We start from the raw sequence: 22,568 nt of genomic DNA, 5'->3' as shown, positions 1-22,568 counted from the left end.
GTGACACATCAAATTCCATCCTATCCGTGTAAAAGTCCACTGCTAATCGTCTAAATCCGGCCCAGCAACTCACCACCTCCCCACAGAGACTGACCATGTCACCAGTCAAGAGCCCTGTCTGAGTGGGATTCTATTCTAGACAGATAAGAGAGTTAGAGAGAGAGCAATGAGAGAGGGAGATGGAAGGGTGCAGTAGCAACAGAGAGGGAAAGGGGAGTTGGGGGAAACGCAGAAAGATGGGTGCTGGAGAGGGAAAGATTTTGGAAGAGAAACTAACAGAGAGACAGAAAGAGCAGTGTGCCTGAGAAAGAGTGATTGAGATAAAAAGAGAGAGAGACAGGGAGGAAGACAGGGAGAGAGAGACAGGGAGGGAGAGAGAGAAAGATAGGGAGCATGTGCTGTTCTGAGGCATTAAGAGAGAGAACACACATTAAATGTGAACCTTATACACACAGCCCAATAACTCCTGTGTCTCATCAGTGACATTGAGTCACTTCTGGAGAGGTCACTGACGCCATTAGCAATGACCAGCACAAGGCGTGTGTTTTAGATAGTGAGAAATGTGCACAGCAGACAGACTAACACACACACACGCACACTAATATCATTCCTATTTTTGGGCATGTGGTTGTGTTTGCCTCAGCTGCCATGTATTATATAACGCTCCCATTCTCACTGTCCCACTGTGTGTCTGACTGACTGACTACCACTGGTCCCGGAAACAGAGATTAGAGCACTAGAGTTCCAACCAAGATGATTATGTATGGAAGTTACTAACTTGTATTATCAATTTTCACATTCACTTCATTGTGTTGTTTCCATGGAGACCAGTATAGAGTTGAGAAATCAGAATAGGGTGTCATTTACATACACTACCGTTCAAAAGTTTGGGGTCACTTAGAAAGTTCCTTGTTTTCGAAAGAAAAGCAGTTTTTTTGTCCATTAAAATAACTTGATCAGAAATACAGTGTAGACATTGTTAATGTTGTAAATGGCTATTGTAGCTGGAAACGGCTGATTTTTAATGGAATATCTACATAGGCGTACAGAGGCCCATTATCAGCAACCATCAGTCCTGTGTTCCAATGGCACGTTGTGTTTGCTAATCCAAGTTTATCATTTTAAAAGGCTGATCATTAGAAAACCCTTTTGCAATTATGTTAGCACAGCTGAAAACTGTTGTGCTGATTAAATAAGCAATAAAATTGGCCTTCTTGAGACTAGTTGAGTATCTGGAGCATCAGCAATTGTGGGTTCGATTACAGGCTCAAAATGGCCAGAAACAAATAACTTTCTTCTGAAACGCGTCATTAGAGTGTCTAGTTTGAGAAACAGACGCCTCACAGGTCCTCAACTGGCAGCTTCATTAAATAGTACCCGCAAAACACCAGTCTCAACGTCAACAGTAAGGAGGCGACTCCAGGATGCTGACCTTCTAGGCAGAGTTGCAAAGAAAAAGCCATATCTCAGACTGACCAATAAAAAGAAAATATTAAGATGGGCAGTCTGAGATATGGCTTTTTCTTTGCAACTCTGCCTAGAAGGTCAGCATCCCGGAGTTGCTTTTCTTTCGAAAACAAGGACATTTCTAAGTGACCCCAAACTTTTGAACGGTAGTGTACATACCGGTAGCTGTAAAATAACATTGACTGTGAATGAAGGGGGCAACTGCACTTCCTGATTTGGCCTCGTTTTAGATTTGGTTAATTAAGAAATGTACCACGGCATTACGATTAGGTCACGTGCAGCTGCACTCTAAATTGATGATTACTTAGGTTCTGGCAGCTGTGGGCATGTGGGCAGGATTGAAACAAACCCAACCTTCATTTACATGATGCAGTCACGACCACAAGTGTCACAAAACTCTGTTTTGGACGAGACTGACTTATCCTATTTACACGTTGTAGTCAATTTTGACAGTAGAATAAATGTTTCTGACTCGTATTGATGCCACATAGGCTGTTTTCTGAAAGAGAAGTTGGTTTTTAGGGGCAGTTGCTCTTTAAGGGAAAGAGGAAGATACAAATTAACTTTGTGTGTGTGTGAGTGTGTGTGTGTGAGTGTGTGTGTGGTTGGATGTGCATCAGACCAATGATTACCTTCACCTTGAGCAGAGGTGAGAGAGAGAAAAGAGAGAGAGAAAAATTGTCTGGGAGCTTGAATTAATTCCAGTCACAATTTCAAAGCGGGCGACCAAAAACCAAACCTTTACACTAAGGCTCCCCTATTTCTCATGCACATTATTTCATGTTGAAAGTGACTTCTGAGGTCTGAGGGGCTCACAAGACACCACAGGGATGCTGGCCCATGTTGACTCCAATGCTTCCCACTGTTGTGTCAAGTTGGCTGGACGTCCTTTGGGTGGTGGACCATTCTTGATAAACACGGGAAACTGTTGAGTGTGAAAAACCCAGCAGCGTTGTAGTTTTTGACACACTCAAACCGATGCGCCTGGCATCTACTACCATTCCACGTTCAAAGGTTCTTAAATCTTTTGTCTAGCCCATTCACCCTCTGAATGGCACACGTACACAATCAATGTTTCAATTGTCTCAAGGCTTAAAAATCCTTCTTTAACCTGTCTCCTCCCTTTCATCTACACTGATTGAAGTGGATTTAACAAGTGACATCAATAAGGGATCATAGCTTTCACCTGGTCAGTCTATGTCATGGAAAGAGCAGATGTTCCTAATGTTTTGTACACTCAGTGTATACAGTAAGGCTCCCATTCTCACTGTCCCACTGTGTGTCTGACTGACTGACTACCACTGGTCCCGGAAACAGAGATTAGAGCACTAGAGTTCCAACCAAGATGATTATGTATGGAAGTTACTAACTTGTAATATCCTTTTTCACGTTCACTTCATTGTGTTGTTTCCATGGAGACCAGTATAGAGTTGGTGAGAAATCAGAATAGGGTGTCATTCACATATGTACCGTTAGCGGTAAAATAACACTGACTGCTGAGTGTTAATTGAAAACTGCCAGAAAATAGTGACTGAAGGGGACTTAAGGGAAAGAGGAAGAAAAGCATTAAGTGTGTGTGACACCTTGGGGGGTCACCTTGAGCAGAGGTGAGAGAGAGAAAAGAGAGAGAGACGAATTGGCAGGTTGCTTGAATTAATTACAGTAACAATTTCAAAGCAGGTGACCAGAAACTAAACCTTTACAAAAAGGCTCCTCTATTTCTCATGCACATTATTTCATGTTGAAAGTGACTTCTGAGGTCTGAGGGGCTTTAAAGCAGCAGTCTTTTATATGCACAGACAAGACACATACAGAAGGTCAACTGAGGTGTTCTGTTTCTATCACCTCTCTCCAGACTCCAACTGTCTCCCATATAACATCCTGGCTCTACTACTCACCAGTCTCACAAGTGGTAACGTGAGGGTCATATTAGATGTTACACTTTCAACTTATAACGACTGTGGGTTATTACAAATGCTTATAGCAAGTCATACTGTGAAGTGACGGGAGGCACTATATTTCATAAGAAGTGTTACCCATGTTAGATGTTGCAAATAATAATTTTTCCAAATACATAATACCCATTGGCCATATTGGTCTCTTTCACACACGGAGACACATTGAGATAAAACGTATAAACCAATTTTTTAGGTATAAACCAATTGTTTTTATATAGTTAGTGCTGTGAGGCTAGTTCTGTTTTCAACAATCTTTTAGAATAATATAAGCATTTGAAACTGAAGATAATCAAGGAGAACAGTAGAAAATAAAATCTCAGGAAAAGTCTTTCCCACATAAATACACTCCCTGCAGCAATGCCAGATGAAGGGCATTCCTCACATTGAGTGCATCCCTAATGGCACTCTATTTCCTAAATAGTGCAGTACTTTTGACCAGAGCACTATGGGCCCTGGTCAAAGTAGTGCACTATAAAGGGAATAGGGTGCCAATTGGGACGAGGACATTGAGTTCTTTCAAATAGTTAATATTATCCAAATGGGGCCTTCCACCCATGACCAGTATGGTAATTCATTTGAAGTGGTCTAATTTGTGAATAGAACACACCAATACCACACAGGCCACAGGCATCTTTCAGGCAAGTCCTCTTTGTATCTTTATTCAATTGATGTGACATACTTGATTTTGGTTATTATTTTAGTTCACAGAACACTTGTAAATTAGGTAAATGCATTTTCTTTCAAATATATATTAGTGCAGAAATGTTCAGGTATTTAAAATTAAATGACATGATAAAATGGTAGTTACACAGTTTAACCATTGAAATACCCAAGCAACTGTATAAAATACAAAAATTCAGGTCACCTTTGTGGAACTTAAACAACTCTACAAACAGCTTCAAGAAAATGGACAGCGTCCAACATATTGACTCAGCAAAAGTCAATGAAGGAGCCAAAAAGGACATAGAGCTACACAATCAAAGGGACAAATCCATAGAGGAGGGACAGAGACTCCTCATCCTCACCGATGAGCAGCCGTGGAAACCATGGCAACGGTCCCGCTCCTGGGTAAAAGGTCAGGCGAAAGGGATTATTGCAATAACAAAAAATATCGCTGATCGATGCTAAATCCATCTATATAATGTTACAGTTTTTCTCAATTGCATACAAGCAGTTTTGGGATATGTATTGAAATGTATCTATAGCAGAACAGCAAAGATCAAATGTTCAAATAATTTGATTGTCTTTGTACCTGATTTGCATATCTTAGACCACCTTTTGCGACACTTTAAATACAAATGTCATCAGTGAATACAAAATTCACTGTTAAGTGTTTAGTTCACAGAATATTAATGCATTGTTTTCATCAAAAGAGAAATGTGTGTAATTGTGTTCACTGTTTCCGACAATCAGAAAATACTACTTAAATAAATTCTAAATCACCCCATTAGTGTCATATCATGTACAATGTAGGGAAAGACCTAGGCAATAGGGACTGTCATGTTTTTATGATTCTTTACAATATTATGGACATGCAGAGATGCAGAGAAGGTTGGGTTATTTTTAAGTAACTTTGAGTTACTCCTAAGTCATTATCTCCAACATTGTGACCTTCCATTATAGAGCTTTGCTTTGCTGTGGATTGAGGCCTCATTCATATCAGTTGTGTTCCTCCATTGTATTCACCTTTCCTTATTTCTATTGTGGATTGTGTTTCTGTGCGCCAATGAAAAGTCTACAAAACTATTAGCAAACCAGCCTTTGTATTGAATACATGGAACTGGATTGTGATGACACCGATGAATGAATCCTGCACACAATGTGCTTATTTTTTTTAAAGGAATAATGTTTGATTGGACATGTATGAAATTGTTTGGTGAAATATGCATAAAAGGAGAGTAATTGTCCATAATTCTGCACCTTTGGATAGTTGTACTTCCAATTTTGATCATCATGATTTACTGACTGCAAATTGTTTTTATTAATCTACTGAGATTTTTAAAAGACAGACTAACTTTCTGGTTTGTCTGCTTGGACTCAAGAGATAAGTATGGTTGCGTTAATCTTTTTGCAGGCAATTGTGTTCTTTTGATGAATGTATTTGCAGTTTTGACGGTATAATATAGTTTTATTTATTATTATTTATGATGTATTTATGTGTTGAAAACGCATGTACTGTTTTGAAAATCGACAACACTGTTCCAAAAAAGGCTTGTAAGCGATTGAGAATTACTGTAAGTGCCTACTTTAAGGGTAATCTTCTCTTATTTCATGTATTGTCAATGTGTGCCATTGCCATTTTGTCTGTGGTAAATCTGCTAAGTTAACACATGCTGCTCTTTGTCTAGAGTGTCTGGTGAGGGTGAGATGTGTCATGGGTTCCCTGATGGGGATGGAGTGGTACTGTTTCGCTGCTCTCGGGGTTCTGACCGCTTTCCTTAGTTTTCTCATGGACCTGAGTGTGGCAAAGCTGCTTCGAGGTTAGAAACACATACACATATGCACAAACATTCAGTATAGAGTATGTAGCTGGGTGAGTGATACTCCTCTCTTGCCCCTCCCCCCCCCTCTCATTGTAGCTCACCAGTGGTTGTATAGTCAGTTGGAGGGCCACTGTCTGCTGCAGTTCCTGTGCTGGACCCTGTACCCAGTCTCACTCTCTGCGCTGTCCACATCTTTCTCTCAAAGCATCTGTCCATTCTCTGCAGGTAGGAGTTGAAAAATTAGTACAGACCGGGAAGAAATGTGAGGCCTAGAATGACCCTATCCCGCCCAGTTAAAATCAGGCATGATGACATAACAAAGTCAAAACATGGTGTTTTTATCCAAGTTACATAAACTTTATCTGACAGAAAAAGACAAGAATTATGTTATTTTCTAAATCCACATAATGACATTTAGAGAGACGTAGCCAACAGAAAAAGTCAAACATGATCTAATCAATGAACCTACCATTAAATAATTTGTGGCAGACAGAAAAGTCAAACAGTATCTATTTGATTAACCTATTCAATAATACGTCTGGCAGGCAGAAAAAGTAATACATCATCAAATTGATGAAACTACCCTTAAATAATTGGTGGCATGGTACGAGTCAATGTTTCTCTGTTTCTACCTTTAGTGCAAGGGATTGACAAGCTACAGTATGTCTCATCTCCTATAGGCTATATGAGGACTACTTAGATTCAAACTAACACTTCAGAATTTGACTGTCATCATTTGTTTTGTATAATTGTGCAACAGGCTTTAAAAGAATAATGATATTGCACAAAATCACAGTAATGTGCAGAGTTAAAAGTCTAAGCACCTGGTTGGCTCCTGTCTTTGGCTTTCCGCCTTTAGGTTCTGGGGTTCCAGAGGTGAGGACCATCCTGTCTGGTGTGGACATGCCACATTACCTGTCCCTCACCAACCTATTTGCCAAATACGTGGGTCTCATCTGCACACTGGCAGCCGGCAGCACTGTCTTCCTGGGAAAAGTGGTATGATACTCCTCTTTTCACTCTCTCTCTCTCTCTCTCCCTCTCTCTCCTCTCACACGCACACACACACAAATAATGTCTCCGTTCCAACTTCCAGGGTCCATTTGTGCATCTCTCCACCATGGTGGGAGCCTATCTGAACCGTCTCTGCACTGTTCTCCGTGGTGAGAAGGAGGTAATATTGTGTTACAGGGGAAAAAAATCCACAAATGGGCAATATTTTGTGTACTCATGTCCTCTTCTTCATGTTGTTTCTATAGGAGAGAACTGAAGGAGCGATGCTGGTTGTGGCTGCTGCTGTTGGAGTAGCCAGCTGCTTCGGGGCCCCTATCAGTGGTGTGTATAGAAGTCACATCACCATACAGTATCTAGCATAGAGCATTAGAATTCCAGTATATTTTATTTAAATGTATCTCCTCACTTCATCTGTCTCTCTCTGAGTTGTGAAATTGACATGTACCTCTCTCCTCTCGGTCCTTTCCCATCTCGCTTTCCCCTGTCTCTTCATTCTGCCTCTCTCTTTCTCTTGCCCTCCACCACCACCTCTCTCCCTCTTTCCTCTCTCTCCCTCCTTCTTTATCTGTCCCTCCTCCCCCTCACCTTTCCCCTGTCTCTCTCCTCCCCCTAGGTGTGTTGTTTAGCGTGGAGGTGATGTGCTCTCACTTTGCCCTAAAAGACTACTGCCCATGCTTCTTTGCGTCGGCCTGCGGAGCGCTCACCTTCCATCTGCTCTCCATGTGGAGCGGCGAGCAAGGTGAGGTGGCCAATAGAATGAAATAGAATACATGTTGTGAATGTATCCCTGACCAAGATGGCTGCCATTATCACCACACCTTAGAGCTATAGATGGGTTGGTTGTTTAGCAACAAAACCGATGCGTGCGCAACTATGGGGCAAAACAGACGGGTTGGCTTAGATTGTTGACAACATGTAAACTATATTTAGTCTCCAATGTTTATTGAAAACATAAATAAAGTTGCACAATGAGCACTTTTTGTCTCTCAAATACATCGTTACTGTTGTTGGTTAGCTAGCTAGAGAATTGTAGCCATACTAGCATAGATGTGACATCAGTCAAAACTCCTCAAAACAAGACATGGTTTCAAGACCAAGATTAAACTAACTGAAATGAGTCACTTAAGATTCCCCACATGGCAGTTTCTTGTCATTGCTGCTAGCTATCTGGCATCCAGAATCACAACAACACACAGCCTTCTGCCCCACTGAAGCATGCTCATCATTTTCGTGGTGTTCTCAGCTAATCCGTCTATGAGGGTCAAAGCCTAATAGAATTGTCTTAGTATTGAATCTAGATATGCATTCTATGGTGATTTCATTGGGAAAGGCCAAGGGAGAGCTGTGTGCAGCAGTATAGAGTGAAAGGGAAGCAGATTGTGTTCTATGCCTCCTCCAGAGACTCTTCAGGCTTTGTTTCAAACCAGCTTCTCAGATGACTTGCCTTTCTACCCACTGGAGATTCCAGTCTTTGCTGTATTGGGGTAAGTCTGTTTTGTCACCATGTTGGTGAATCTTCTGTAGTGGGGTAATATTTGACATGCGTATATATACTGTATACCTCACACACGACCCATAATAAGACTGTAAAGTTAATATGACATAAAGTATATTAAATGAATTATCTGACTCCATAAGATGATTTAGCGATATGCAACCAATACTCTTAAAGAGCTACAGGAATAGACTATCAAGAAAGGAATAAGAATTGTCTATATCAAAGGCAGATGTTTAATATCATTGTAAAATGAATGAAATCACATACAAGGCATAAAGCTTAAGTTATAAAGCATTAACAAGCATTACAAGGCATTATTCTAGGCATGATCAGAGAGAGAGATAGAGAAGTCATAGCCTGAAAAGCCATGCCACAAGAGTCCATGGGCTGGAGAGAGAAAGAGAGAAAGTGTATCTCACCAGCACAGGTCAGGAACAAAGAAAGAGAGGAAGACAATGAAGCTAATAACCTTTTATAAGCATCTGACTTGTTTGGATTGAAAATCTGAGTTGTTGACCAATAGCATTAAGTGAGTCAACTTCCAATCAGATATCAGACCTACATGATGTAAAGACAACTGAACCTCTGTATCGCAGAAGTGTGACAAAATGGGGGTTGGAGAGATAATGCAGCATTCCTAAGACAACACAAAGGAAACCTCGCATACAGTTGATGAGTCACTTCAGGAGCTGGGCCGCCCTACATCTTCTATATCTATAGTTCATCTATAGTGTTCAAAATCATTGTAATTCATGTAATCATTGCTTCAGAGTAAGTGATGTTGTTCAGCTTTCATTAGATTGCAAATGTTCAGCTTTGTCTCGCTTCCATATGTTACCATTATACCTATGAGCTTTTCACCATACCTTTTCTCTAGGTAGACTCCTCCATTTCACCCTTTCCCCACTCTCAATGACTTCCAACTGCCCATTGCTGCCTGTGCTATGGCTATATACAGTGAGGGGAAAAAGTATTTGATCCCCTGCTGATTTTGTACGTTTGCCCACTGACAAAGACATGATCAGTCTATAATTTTAATGGTAGGTTTATTTGAACAGTGAGAGACAGAATAACAACAAAAAAATCCAGAAAAACGCATATAAAAAATGTTAGAAATTGATTTGCATTTTAATGAGGGAAATAAGTATTTGACCCCTCTGCAAAACATGACTTAGTACTTGGTGGCAAAACCCTTGTTGGCAATCACAGAGGTCAGACATTTCTTGTAGTTGGCCACCAGGTTTGCACACATCTCAGGAGGGATTTTGTTCCACTCCTCTTTGCAGATCTTCTCCAAGTCATGAAGGTTTCGAGGCTGATGTTTGGCAACTCGAACCTTCAGCTCCCTCCACAGATTTTCTATGGGATTAAGGTCTGGAGACTGGCTAGGCCACTCCAGGACCTTAATGTGCTTCTTCTTGAGCCACTCCTTTGTTGCCTTGGCCGTGTGTTTTGGGTCATTGTCATGCTGGAATACCCATCCACGACCCATTTTCAATGCCCTGGCTGAGGGAAGGAGGTTCTCACCCAAGATTTGACGGTACATGGCCCCGTCCATCGTCCCTTTGATGCGGTGAAGTTGTCCTGTCCCCTTAGCAGAAAAACACCCCCAAAGCATAATGTTTCCACCTCCATGTTTGACAGTGGGGATGGTGTTCTTGAGGTCATAGGCAGCATTCCTCCTTCTCCAAACACGGTGAGTTGAGTTGATGCCAAAGAGCTCGATTTTAGTCTCATCTGACCACAACACTTTTACCCAGTTCTCCTCTGAATCATTCAGATGTTCATTGGCAAACTTCAGACGGGCCTGTATATGTGCTTTCTTGAGCAGGGGGACCTTGCGGGCGCTGCAGGATTTCAGTCCTTCACGGCGTAGTGTGTTACCAATTGTTTTCTTGTTGACTATGGTCCCAGCTGCCTTGAGATCATTGACAAGATCCTCCCGTGTAGTTCTGGGCTGATTCCTCACCGTTCTCATGATCATTGCAACTCCACGAGGTGAGATCTTGCATGGAGCCCCAGGCCGAGGGGAGATTGACAGTTATTTTGTGTTTCTTCCATTTGCGAATAATCGCACCAACTGTTGTCACCTTCTCACCAAGCTGCTTGGCGATGGTCTTGTAGCCCATTCCAGCCTTGTGTAGGTCTACAATCTTGTCCCTGACATCCTTGGAGAGCTCTTTGGTCTTGGCCATGGTGGAGATTTTGGAATCTGATTGATTGATTGCTTCTGTGGACAGGTGTCTTTTATACAGGTAACAAGCTGAGATTAGGAGCACTCCCTTTAAGAGTGTGCTCCTAATCTCAGCTCGTTACCTGTATAAAAGACACCTGGGAGCCAGAAATCTTTCTGATTGAGAGGGGGTCAAATACTTATTTCCCTCATTAAAATGCAAATCAATTCATAACATTTTTGACATGCGTTTTTCTGGATTTTTTTGTTGTTATTCTGTCTCTCACTGTTCAAATAAACCTACCATTGAAATTATAGACTGATAATTTCTTTGTCAGTGGGCAAATGTACAAAATCAGCAGGGGATCAAATACTTATTTTTCCCTCACTGTAAATACATATGCTCCTGCAGCTCTAACTGTGTATTTCTTTATCTCTCCAACAGGCTTCTGTGCGGAGCAGGTAGCTGTGCCTACCTATTCTGTCACCGTTGGATACTGCTGTTCATAAAGACAAACAAAATCCTGATCAAAGTCTTGTCGACTGAGTGAGCAACCTGTGTTTAGAAACACTCCATTGTAGATTTTTATATGAATCAGCCATTTTATATTACACAACAACATATAACCGCTTGATGATAAGTTTGATGTTGATCTAACTGTTGATCCATTCCATGAAATAATAAGATGCTGTTTGGATGTCTCTCTCTCTCTAGGAAGGCCCTATACTCCGCTATGGTGGTGTTCCTTCTTGCATCTGTGACTTTCCCTCTTTCTGCTGGTCAATATATGGCTTCCAAGGTGAGGAGGATTTTTTATGAGACAACATTGGCAAGACATGACATTGAAAGTATTGTCACAGGATTGTTATTTTGAATGGATAATTGGTTTTGGAAGGCTCCTACAGCCCAGACTCCAGCTGCTGCTGCTTCTTCTTCTTCTTCTTCTTCTTCTTCTTCTTCTTCTTCTTCTTCTTCTTCTTCTTCTTCTTCTTCTTCTTCTTCTTCTTCTTCTTCTTCTTCTTCTTCTTCTTCTTCTTCTTCTTCTTCTTCTTCTTCTTCTTCTTCTTCTTCTTCTTCTTCTTCTTCTTCTTCTTCTTCTTCTTCTTCTGTGAACCCTGCTAAAGGAAGGCTCTTTGTTTTTCTACCACAGCTCACCATTAAGCAGCTCCTCTCTTCCCTCCTGGACAGCAGGCAGTGGACCTCTCAATCCCACAATGCCTCTGTGGCGTTGCAGCCAAACTTGTTTCCCTGGTCAGAGTGGATTCCTTCAGGGAATCCATACCTCACTCTGGGATTCTTCCTATTCATGAAGGTACATGGGAGGAAAAGAATAATGGACAGAATTGAAAGAGGAATCTATACATGAATAATGTGAAAACATTTGTAAAACCTTTATCTCGAATCGACAAGAGATGCTGTTAACAAAAGCAGAAGTACCAATATACCAGCCCCAAGGTCCGCCAGAGGGCGCTGTTATTCCTTACTTTTCCTTTGGCGTCCCAACTTGTTCTGTCCAGCTGGTTATACACTCGTGTCCCGCCGCAACAAGCAGCCACATAAAACATTCACTTAAGGGTCTGCATATTTTCACAGGTTTTTTAGGGCTGCTCGGCATTAAAGCTAGTTTAGGAGGAAACTGACTCCTTTGCAGCCTGAATGGAGGATGTTTTATTTGGCTGCTTGTCGTGAGTGTATCACGTCTGGGCAGATCAAATTGGAACGGCAGAGGAGAAAACGACATAAGGAATAATTGCGCCCTCTGGCGGGTTTTGGGGTTGGCACTATACCTATATTTTACCGTTATGCAGTACTCTGGCTTTTTACATGGACTGTGAATCAGTACATTTGTGTGTGAAAAAGCTTTTTTGTGGAGGGGAAAAATTGTGGAAAAGCACATTTAAATGGTTACATTTCACCTGATTCTCAATGCGATTTTCACACCCATACAGATTCCTATGACTTATTAATATCACAATAATTACAGTCATTCTGACAGTTGAAATGTAAGGGGAATACTTGAATATTTGAGCGGAATGTTTGACTTCCGCTGTCTTTCATTGTTTCTGTTGTGTAGATGTGGATGCTGGTGTTGGCTTGCACCTTGCCCCTGCCAGCCGGTTACTTTATGCCTGTCTTTATCTATGGTAAGTGGGGGGAATCAGCCTGATCCCAGATATGTTTGTGCTCTTTTGCTAATGCCAACTCCATTGCTGCCATTGTCAAGCCATGTAATGATAGCACAAACAGACTGGCACTCAGGCTAGGGGAGAATAACTAAATCATGTGGCCAAACGTGTCCAAACTGCCGATGTGTATTGCCACCCAATACTAAATAATGTGTGTTCATTTACATTTGATGTTAACAATTGTTCCTGTATTTGTTGCTGTTGGTCAGGTGCTGCTATAGGACGTTTAGTCGGGGAAGGATTGGCATATGTGTCCCTAAATGGTGTCTATTTAGACCAAGATAGGAATCCAATCAACCCTGGAGGCTATGCACTGGCTGGTAAACTAATTGTATACAGACATGTCATTTGAAATGGATAAATATAAACAATGGTATCTTTATTTACATGGTTAGCAGCTGGAAAGAGAATGATGAACCAATCATTTCAGAGGGGAAATTATTTGTGTTCTCTCTTGCCAACTCCTACAGTTATCTGTTGTCACTCCAAACATGTTTGGCATGACAATTCCATAAGGATTGGCCAGACAGGACAAACAGACTGGTACCTAGGCTAAGTTCTCATTTGATTGATCTAAATTTAGAATTTGGGGTGTTCAGCACATCTTTCAAATGGAGATAGAAACATGGATGAAATAATGTTCCATCCTTTAAAGTATAGCAATGAGCTATACTGTATTGCCCATGCTGTATTATCTAAGGTGCAGCAGCGTTCTCAGGGGCGGTCACACACACGCTGTCCCCTGCCCTCCTGGCTCTGGAGCTGACCGGCCAGTCCACCCACGCCGTGCCCATCCTCCTCGCCACACTGGTGGCCAATGTCCTGGCACGCTCTGGGCAGCGCCCATCCTTCTACGATGCCCTCTCCATCAGCAAGAAGCTCCCGCACTTACCCTCCCTTCTCAAGGTCTGCCCAAGGTGAGTCACACAGGACACATTACCCAGCTAGTCATAACATTCCCTAAATGTTTTCTTTTGGTTATTCAAAGAAGAAAAAAACTTTAACACAACGTTCTGAGAACAAAATGTTTTAGCTAGGTAGCAACAGCAAGCGCTTAAGAAAGTGTATGCGAAAACCAAAGATTTGATCAAAGAGACACACATTTTCAAACAGCTCAAACATTTTTACAGCTACCGACACATGTTAATGTCTCCTCCTTAAATAATTGGATTACAGCTGCATTTCATAAGTGAATCAAACTAAATACCCCAGTTATTGACATGAGAGATCTTCTGTTTCCCCCCAGGCTCTCCTCTGTCCCAATAGGGAAGGTACTGGGTCCTGGAGGTCCAGTGCTGGAGAGGGCAGCTGGGCCAACGGAGGTTCAGCAGGTTCTCAACACATGCAGCCAGACACAGATCCCTGTGGTCGACACACTGGGTGAGTGTACCCACTTCAAAAACTAGTAGAGATAATTAGCATAGCGGCAAGCCTCTGTCCAACTGATGGTGGTAGAACAGCGGTTTGCCGCATGCGGGATTATGATGGCAAAACAACAGCTGCCCTCCCTTGCCTTGTTTTCTGTGACAGACTTACAACATTCAATTAAACTTAGTTTGAATGTTTTTTTGTCCTACATACAGTTGTGGTTCCTGTGACAATATGCCACAATAGTTAATGGCAACCCAACTGTCACTTATACGTCAACTGGCAGTCAGCATGTTGCTATGGGCATGATATAGAAATTATGAACTATGTAAAAGATTTTACTGTCTCAGTTTGATATGACAGTGCTGTGATAGGAGATGGGGAATCAAGAAATAAGTGTGAAAAGGTCCATCAGGTCAGATGAGACTTATGACAGCAATGAAATAAGTTGGAGGCATATGTATGTATTCATTTGAAAGAGTGTTGTGTTTCTCATAGCAACACAATACTGCAGTTAATAACACTTGAGCTAATTGTGTCCGTCCCTGTCCCCTGCTTCGCTCTTGGTTTAAAGGCTCGCGGATTCTGCTAGGTTCAATTAACAGATCGGACCTGCAGACGTTTCTATGCCACAACCACAATAAGGTCAGTGACCTTACGCGAGTATCACTCTACGCGAGTATCACTCTTATTAGGTGTTTTGAAATTGACAAGATGTCTCATTCTGTTTTTAAACATGACATACCATTACTTTATTTTTCAGGGATTGAAGAAACAGTTGGTGGATATGTGTTCTATTCAGCCTGTTTCTGTCCAGCTCTCCCCTGATACAACTGTCCAGGAGGTGAGGAGTTTGAGGAGACACTCACTTGTCAGGGACACATCTTTGTAGGTGTATGGAGTCAATATAGGGCCAGCCTCAGTCTCAGCTGGACTTGTGTCAGTTTCATCTGTCCTTTGGAGTCCCTGGATTACATGCTCTGTCAGTGAATTATTCTCTCTCCCTTGTGTCAGGCTCATGGCGTCCTCAGCATGCTGTGTGGCGAGAGCCTGTTTGTGACTGAGAGAGGGAGGCTATCTGGTGTTGTCACATGGCCAGAGGTGACGAGTGCTTCCCGACACACGCATGCAAACATGCACGCACGCACGCACGCACACACACACACACACACATAGACCTTACCACTCCTACTTAGAGGAATGGAGACAGCTACACATTCTACACAGCCATACTAATACATATACAGTACATCTCCATCAGCTCTCATTCTTGTTCTCTCTCCCTCTCTCTCTTTCTCTCTCTCTCTTGTTCTCTCTTTCTCACAGATGAAGAGAATGATGGAAGTTTTGGCTGATGACCTCTAAGATATGGACAGACAGAACCGGTATTATTTACTCCCAACAAGAATCTATCCCTAAATACGCCGAACAATATTGATTCTTATAATGCTAATAATGATACTTTGTCTTCATTTTATAATGATAAGCTTTTTGGTGATTTGCTAATCACCAATCACCAAGGCTATTTCATAACAGTTATAAGAGCTTATTGATATGCCGCTAGGAGATGTAACTCCCTTGCGGTTTTGGATGATCTTGTTTACTGACCCGGAGATATCTCTAAGGACACTGTGATATTCAAAGTAATTACACATCGTGCCTAAGAACATCCCTTAGCCTTAGTGTGTTATTTATCAGGATATACCATGTGCTCTTATGCCTTATTGCGAGTTAGAGCAATTTCAACCTATAGTGGATTCTGTAATGCCGCAAACAACTTCTCTTCTGCTTCAGACCATTATTTACTTATCTGTTACTCCCAGCAATTTTCTCCCTTCAATTCAGTCCTTTTTCACTTTGAACGGAACGACCCAATGTTGTTGCTGTACGGGTCTGATTTAGGACTAGATTCTATGAGATCCACGGTAGCCGACACCCGCGGTTGTTTTGGCGGTGTTGCAGGTGGAACTGCGTTAGAGCTGTCAAATCCACAAGCGGCTTCCGGCATTATACCTAAAGCGGACATTGCCATTGGCTGAACGGGGTTGCATTAAAATAAATCCCATGCAGCCTTTTTTACAAGTTCGAACACTGGAATGTGAGACCTCAATTAGGCTGATAGAAATCCTCATTATTTTGTTTAATAATTTTCAATTTGATATATAGCCTACACTTTCTCGTTCTGAACTTCTAATGCGAGTGGGACAGGTCTGGTTTAGTGGCAATGACCACACGAGCAGCTGCTCAGAGATTTGACAGCTCTAACGCAGTTACACCTCTGCCATCTCCTCAATTGGACATTGTAGGGCTGCAACAGGGGAACAAAAGCACAGAGCCAATGTGTAATACAGCATTGTGTAAATGTCTATTGAAAGAACAAGGGGCGAGATAATGGTAATATTCTAATCTCCCTGTCTCTCTCTCTCTTTCTCACTCACTCTCTCTTTTCCCTGCATCCTTCCTTCTGCTCCCTGGCAGACAAGTGTGAATAATGACTAATCATAGTTGGGGACTCAGATAATTGGGTACACACATTATTTCTGCCACCCTACTCTCTCTCTCCTTCTCTCCTATCTCAGAGCTATAGGAAGACCCTGAGTGGAGACATTCTGGAGTGTAATGCTAATTCAAGCTTGACATTTCATTGTGGCAAATCCTTCTGATTACCATATCTATCTTTTCAGTCCATCTAATTGAAATTGGATTCAATCAAAAACTGCACGGTGTACGAGCCACTCCACCATACGTGTGTCACATAATTGAACGTATTATGGTACAATGTACACAATATGTACACAAAGAAGAATAGTGATTCTTGACTGATGTATTTTCCTATGTACAATTCCTTAGTTCACATGATTTAACAATTTACAATGTTGTACATTCAATAAAGTTTACTCAAAGGCTACAGATGGTTCTACGTACACCGTATCTGTGTCTAAAAACTGAACATTTCAACTGAAAATACAAAGTCTCTCACTCATATGTCTACGACCCAATTCCTTGCTGTGTGATTATTCTTCTCCTAGAAACCCACTTTCTGAGAACTGTTCCTCCTTTGGGTTTTAGATAACATGAATTTTGATCAGTCACTGGTCCAAAAGTAGTGCTTCTGTTTCGTCTCCCTTTTTAAAGGTGGGGATGGAAGTGTTCCCCAAACATTGCTCTTGTGTCTTCTCTTCTGTTCTGCTAGTTGTAAAAAACCTCATCCTCATATAGGGAGCTGCTGTCTACGTGTCGAACGGTGGTGGCCTCTGCAGCTCCAGACCTCCCATCCTCTGGGGGGCACCGCTCACTGTCTTGCTGAGAGGGGGGAGATATGGGGGAAACAGAAAAGGCTGGGTGTGGAGGCCCCAGGGAGCCGGCATCGTAGTTGTTGTTGGCCTTTGTGTGGATACTGTACAGATGCTGAGGGAGCCCAACGCTGCCAACGTCTAACAGAAAGTGAGACACAAAGTGGCTGTCTGGGGACAGGAAGTTGACAAAACATAAATTGTCATTCAGGGGTTATTACATGAGAGAACATCTCAACATGAGCTAAAACAGTTAGTGAAACAAAGAAGTGGAAAGATGGGTTGGAAATGGTATTCAACTAAATACAAGAAGCCTCTACATTTGACAAGGATTATTTTGATGTGGCACTGGTCAGTGAATGGTCAGTACCTTGCAGAGGGTCTAAGCTGGAGGATGGCTGTTCTGGGCCTTCGTGCATCGACCAGACATTCATGGCCGCTTCAGCCAAGGCAAATTGCTCCGCTACTCCTGAGAAACCAAGGGACATGCTAGGGGTTAGAAGACCTCCCGCTGGCTTCCCTACTCCATCACTCATCAGTGCAGGGGCACAGCTTTCACTGGGGACGGGGGGAACATGTCCCCCCCACATTCTGAAATTGCATTTTTGTCCCCCCCAGTTTTATCATTGGAATGTGATACAAAATGAGGCATCGGTGTGCTTTAGGACCATGCGGACACCTCCAAGTGGTCGGGTAGGCTGTAGGCTGAGGATTATTTGTTCTACTCTGGAGAGAGAGGGGATAAAGAGGAGGATTAAGGAGGGAGGAGAAGGTGGAAAATAGTTTCCTAAGGTTAGAGGCAGAAGCGTGAAATGTAAGGGTTGTGTAAGGGTTGTGTTCCCTATATAGTGCACTTCATTTGACCAGGGTAGTGCAATATATAGGGAGTATGGTGCCATTTGGGACATACCCAAGGCTTTGTTTCCTCTCTGCTCACCTGCGGCGAAGCGGGCCTCCTTGATCTCGTCGGTCAGGTGAGAATAGAGCTGCTCATCTTCCTGCAGGTCACCCCCTCCTTCACCCCCGCCCCCCCAGCCCTTCCACTCTATGAGGTGTGCAACGCGCCCCTGGGCCATGGCCGTGGGCTTGGTGATGTGCTCCTTGATCATCACCACCAGTCCTGAGAGAGAGAGAGAGGGAGAGAGGTGAAAGGGTATTTGTGAAGAAAAAGGAGGGAGAGAAACAGGGAAGGGAATGATGGAAATGACATAAGGAGGAAAGGGGGAAAGGTGGAAAGGGTTGATGGGATGAAAAAGAGGGAGAGGAATTATTAGTTGAGAGAGCCTTTTGGTAAAGCTATTTTCTCAAAGAAGGCAGTCTTCATTAGAGGGAAAACCTTTCAGCAGTTAGCCCCTCTGCACTCTATTTGTTGAATATATTAATATATTATCATTATAAAAGATTAAAGGGGGCTCTCTCTGGAGAAAATGTTCAGAAAGCCAGAACACATTAGCCACAATGATTAACTTACAGCTGAGAGAGGCTGGAGAGGTGAAGCAAAAAGAAACAGGTGGAAGGGTAAAGGAGTTTAGAGCAAAGGGAGAAGAGACTAGAGAAGCAGAGCGTGAGAGAGAGAGAGTGTGTATGTCAGTGTGAATGTGAGTGTGTATGTGAGTGTGTGTGTGTGTGTGTGTGTGTGTGTGTGTGCATGCGTGCGCATTCGTGTGTGTGCATGCAGAGAGAGAGAGAGAGATATGACACATTGGGTGAGTGAAATTACATTAGCAATCTCCCAGAGAGACTGGCTGGCTTTTCCGTCTCAAATGAACGATTCATAATGAAAACAAGTCAATCTGGGCATGTCTCACCCATCAGGGAGGAAGTGGCCAACTCCCCAATGTCATAACTACTGCTGCTCTTCTTCTCTGACATACTGCAGTTGGATGGAGGGTGGCCGCCCTGCACACACACAACACAACACAACACAATACAATACACCAGGGCAACTTTAGGCACTCACACAAATGCACAAGGCACACACACTCATACTAGAACACACACACGTATAGAAAGACACAAATGCACTCAAATATACTTACAGATATAGGATCTTAATTTGACCAGTTTCTCACAGCAGGAAAATAATCCTGCAGCAACAGGAAATGTGAATTATAGTGTGGATTATAATTAATTGTCATTTTTGTAGGGGTTAATACATTTTTTGTTAGGACAAATCAAGTCTGACATTTTAAAACGGAAATCACAAACTTTTAAAATCTTGAATACACTATAAGTTTGCATTTCCTGCTATGCAGGACATTTCCTGCAACAACAGGGTGGTCAAATTAAGATCCTGCATCTGTACTTGTACACACACGCTCAGATAGACACAGACACCGATGGAGACGGACAGACACATGCGCGCACACACACACACAGGCATGCACGCACGCACACACAGGCATACATACAAGTACACCACAGGAGGTTGGTGGCACCTTAATTGGGTAGGATGGGCTCGTGGTAATGGCTGGAGCAGAATAGGTGGAATGGTATCAAATACACCAAACACATGGTTTGATGCCATTCCATTCGTTTCCGTTCCAGCCATTATTATGAGCCGTCCTCCCCTCAGCAGCCTCCATTGAAGTACACACACACGTACACAGTTCCCAGGTGTGGAGGTGATAATGAGGAAAACAAGTGACATTTATAGATCTTAATCTGCACTCCTGCTAACACGTAAAAGTGAGTGTGAGTAAATGAAAATGTTGCAACAAAAACTAAACTGAAACGGCTGCATAGAATGAGGAATATACATATCAATGCTCATGGTTATTCAATGACTAGACACAATACCTTTGTCTTTATGGACAGACACTGGGGCTTTGACTAGAGTGAATTCTGAATGCTTTTTTGAAGCAATATTGGGACGTTTTCTATGGCGATATTCTATGTTAGACTGGAACAATCTTTCAACTTTCAGTAGTTAAATAATGCCAATCAGAGAATAGTCTGAGAATAACAATATTGTTTCGTTAAACAGTGACAGTACAGGATTGACATACAGTGGTGTGAGAACAGACCTTGCCAGGCTGGGACTGCAGAACCTCTATGGGATGCTGCTGGGCACTCTGGAGCTCTGTAGGGAATCAAACACACTGGTGTTATGTGCTTGTGTGCGTGCGTCACAGGAGGTTGGTGGCACCTTAATTGGGGAGGACGGGCTCGTTAATTGACGTTGATGAGACCTAGAAGGGACATTAATTAATACGGTCCAAGTCTTTTCTCTGGGATCTGGGTAATCAGATGAGCCAGTGGCGGAAACAGGCACACACACACATGCACACACACACACACACACACACACACACACACACACACACACAGACACATGCACGTTGGTGATCCCCCAGGAGATGTTGTCAATACAATTGGCTGTTGCTATGGAAACATGGGAGCAACAGAGGGAGAGTGATCCCAATCAATTTACTTCAGTCACGAACACACACACACACACACACACACATACACACACACAATCGCACAAACACACGCACACACACACACACACACACACACAAACACACACGCACACATGCATAAAGAAATTGCTCCCAGCTGGATCAAAGATTTACAAATCCATCCTGCATCCATCCATACAGGCAGATGGGCTCTATCACGCTCTATTGAGCTCCATCAAAATTACATTATCGGGTCAAGGAGCTGTTTACTCTTTGAAGCCAATAGCAAGTTTACTGTCCTTGTGGGGTCAAATTGCATCCCCCACTAGTAATGGAAAGTGAAAAGTGTCTGTGGGCAGGTGGGCAGGTGGGAAGGGCAGCAGGTAGCCTAGCGGTTAGAGTATTGGTCCAGGTCACTGTTCGAATACCCGAGCCGACTCGATGTTCCCTTGAGCAAGGCACTTAACCCTAATTTGCTCCAGGGGCAACGTACTACTATGGCTGACCCTGTAAAACAACACATTTCATTCCACCTATCCGGTGTATGAGACAATAAAAATCTTTGGACAGACTGAAGATCACAGGAGGTTGGTGGCACCTTAATTGGGTAGGATGGGCTCGTGGTAATGGCTGGAGCGGAATCAGTGGAATGGTATAAAATACATCTAACACATGGTTTCCAGGTGTTTGATGCCATTCCATTAATTCCGTGCCAGCCATTATTATGAGCCTTCCTCCCATAAGCAGCCTCCACTGTTGTAGATGTCTCCTCAAGGTGCCCCCCAGAGTACACAAACACACGCACGCACACGCACACACACACATGCAAACACACACACACACACACTGGAAAAAAGACACACAGTCGATAGTGACAACCAACCCCATATTCCATGTGACAACCATGGACTGAAAGAGGGACTGACGGGCACACAGAGGGACGGACAGACAGAGGCACTGACCTTTGTGACCTTTGCAGAGGCAGGTACCCATGGTGACGAGACAGCCGGTCAGTTATCTGTTTACCATCATGTCAGAGAGATGTGGGGATGAGGGGAGAGAGAGAGAGAAACAAAGCAAACAGAAAGACTGGTCCAGGAAGAAGCTAAGAGAGGCAGCGAGAACAAAGTAAACTAAAGAGGGATGATACGCCAGGTCTCTTTCTCGCAGTATGCTGAAGCATTGCCTGTCATCTCTCGTACTGGAGAGGAGGGAGAAGGAGACAGCGAGAGTAAAGAGAGAGAGAGGAGAGTGGGAAAGGGAAAGGGGGGTAAGTCTGAATGCCCGTTTGCTGCCCCTCCTCTCCTCTCCTCTCCTCTCCTCTCCTCTCCTCTCCTCTCCTCTCCTCTCCTCTCCTCTCCTCTCCTCTCCTCTCCTCTCCTCTCCTCTCCTCTCCTCTCTTTATTCTCTCTCTGCACCCTTTGGCTGCTGAGAGACCTGAGTGTATCCTGAAATATACTTTCACACTCACACTTCCACCTCTGACATATGGAGAGAGGAGACATATGGAGATAGAGCTATGCTCATAACATTACTGTGGTTTGGTGATATGATTAGACTAGTATCTAGCCACAGACAATATGCTTGATACAGATCTCCAACTCACAGCTTGAAGGGTTACTGAGCTAAAAGCCAGTTCACACACATTGACCATGAACGTACATTGGATTTGAGTGCCAAATGTATCAGTAATATATCATACACATGCAACCATGACGGTAGC

General features: G+C 42.9%; 2 protein-coding genes across 2 annotated transcripts; one reads left to right on the top strand and one right to left on the bottom strand.

Moving 5' to 3' along the window:
* The first annotated feature begins 4,324 nt into the window (after window positions 1–4,324).
* clcnk (chloride channel K) lies at window positions 4,325–16,155 on the top strand. Its single transcript, XM_045209322.1, has 19 exons — window positions 4,325–4,500; window positions 5,774–5,905; window positions 6,005–6,133; window positions 6,768–6,907; window positions 7,005–7,082; window positions 7,168–7,243; window positions 7,536–7,661; window positions 8,322–8,406; window positions 11,039–11,140; window positions 11,309–11,393; window positions 11,745–11,906; window positions 12,669–12,738; window positions 12,990–13,100; window positions 13,481–13,697; window positions 14,027–14,160; window positions 14,723–14,793; window positions 14,912–14,992; window positions 15,163–15,249; window positions 15,475–16,155. The coding sequence occupies exons 1-19, from the start codon at window positions 4,332–4,334 to the stop codon at window positions 15,511–15,513; spliced, it is 2,094 nt and encodes a 697-aa protein (XP_045065257.1). The 5' UTR covers window positions 4,325–4,331; the 3' UTR covers window positions 15,514–16,155.
* A 336-nt stretch (window positions 16,156–16,491) lies between these two features.
* Window positions 16,492–22,155, bottom strand: fam131c (family with sequence similarity 131 member C). Its single transcript, XM_041857894.2, has 6 exons — window positions 21,808–22,155; window positions 20,468–20,523; window positions 19,250–19,340; window positions 18,379–18,561; window positions 17,812–17,910; window positions 16,492–17,612 (listed from the first exon to the last, which is right to left on the bottom strand). Exons 1-6 carry the CDS (start codon window positions 21,836–21,838, stop codon window positions 17,338–17,340), a joined length of 735 nt encoding a protein of 244 aa, XP_041713828.2. The 5' UTR covers window positions 21,839–22,155; the 3' UTR covers window positions 16,492–17,337.
* Between the last annotated feature and the right edge of the window lie 413 nt (window positions 22,156–22,568).

This window comes from Coregonus clupeaformis, chromosome 30, assembly GCF_020615455.1.
Source record: "Coregonus clupeaformis isolate EN_2021a chromosome 30, ASM2061545v1, whole genome shotgun sequence".
Taxonomy (NCBI): domain Eukaryota; kingdom Metazoa; phylum Chordata; class Actinopteri; order Salmoniformes; family Salmonidae; genus Coregonus; species Coregonus clupeaformis.
Note: the sequence above shows the minus strand (reverse complement) of the source record. Positions and strands in the feature narration are given on the sequence as shown.

Excerpts from the sequence above, each read along its gene's own strand:
- fam131c (XM_041857894.2), bottom strand. The coding sequence starts at position 21,838 with ATGGGTACCTGCCTCTGCAAAGGTCACAAAG. Across the intron at positions 18,562-19,249 it reads GGCCACTTCCTCCCTGATGG|GACTGGTGGTGATGATCAAG; the intron begins GTGAGACATGCC and ends TCTCTCTCTCAG. Across the intron at positions 17,911-18,378 it reads GGAGGCCCGCTTCGCCGCAG|GAGTAGCGGAGCAATTTGCC; the intron begins GTGAGCAGAGAG and ends TTGGTTTCTCAG.
- clcnk (XM_045209322.1), top strand. The coding sequence starts at position 4,332 with ATGGACAGCGTCCAACATATTGACTCAGCAAAAGTCAATGAAGGAGCC. Across the intron at positions 11,394-11,744 it reads GTCAATATATGGCTTCCAAG|CTCACCATTAAGCAGCTCCT; the intron begins GTGAGGAGGATT and ends TTTCTACCACAG. Across the intron at positions 14,161-14,722 it reads CCCTGTGGTCGACACACTGG|GCTCGCGGATTCTGCTAGGT; the intron begins GTGAGTGTACCC and ends CTTGGTTTAAAG.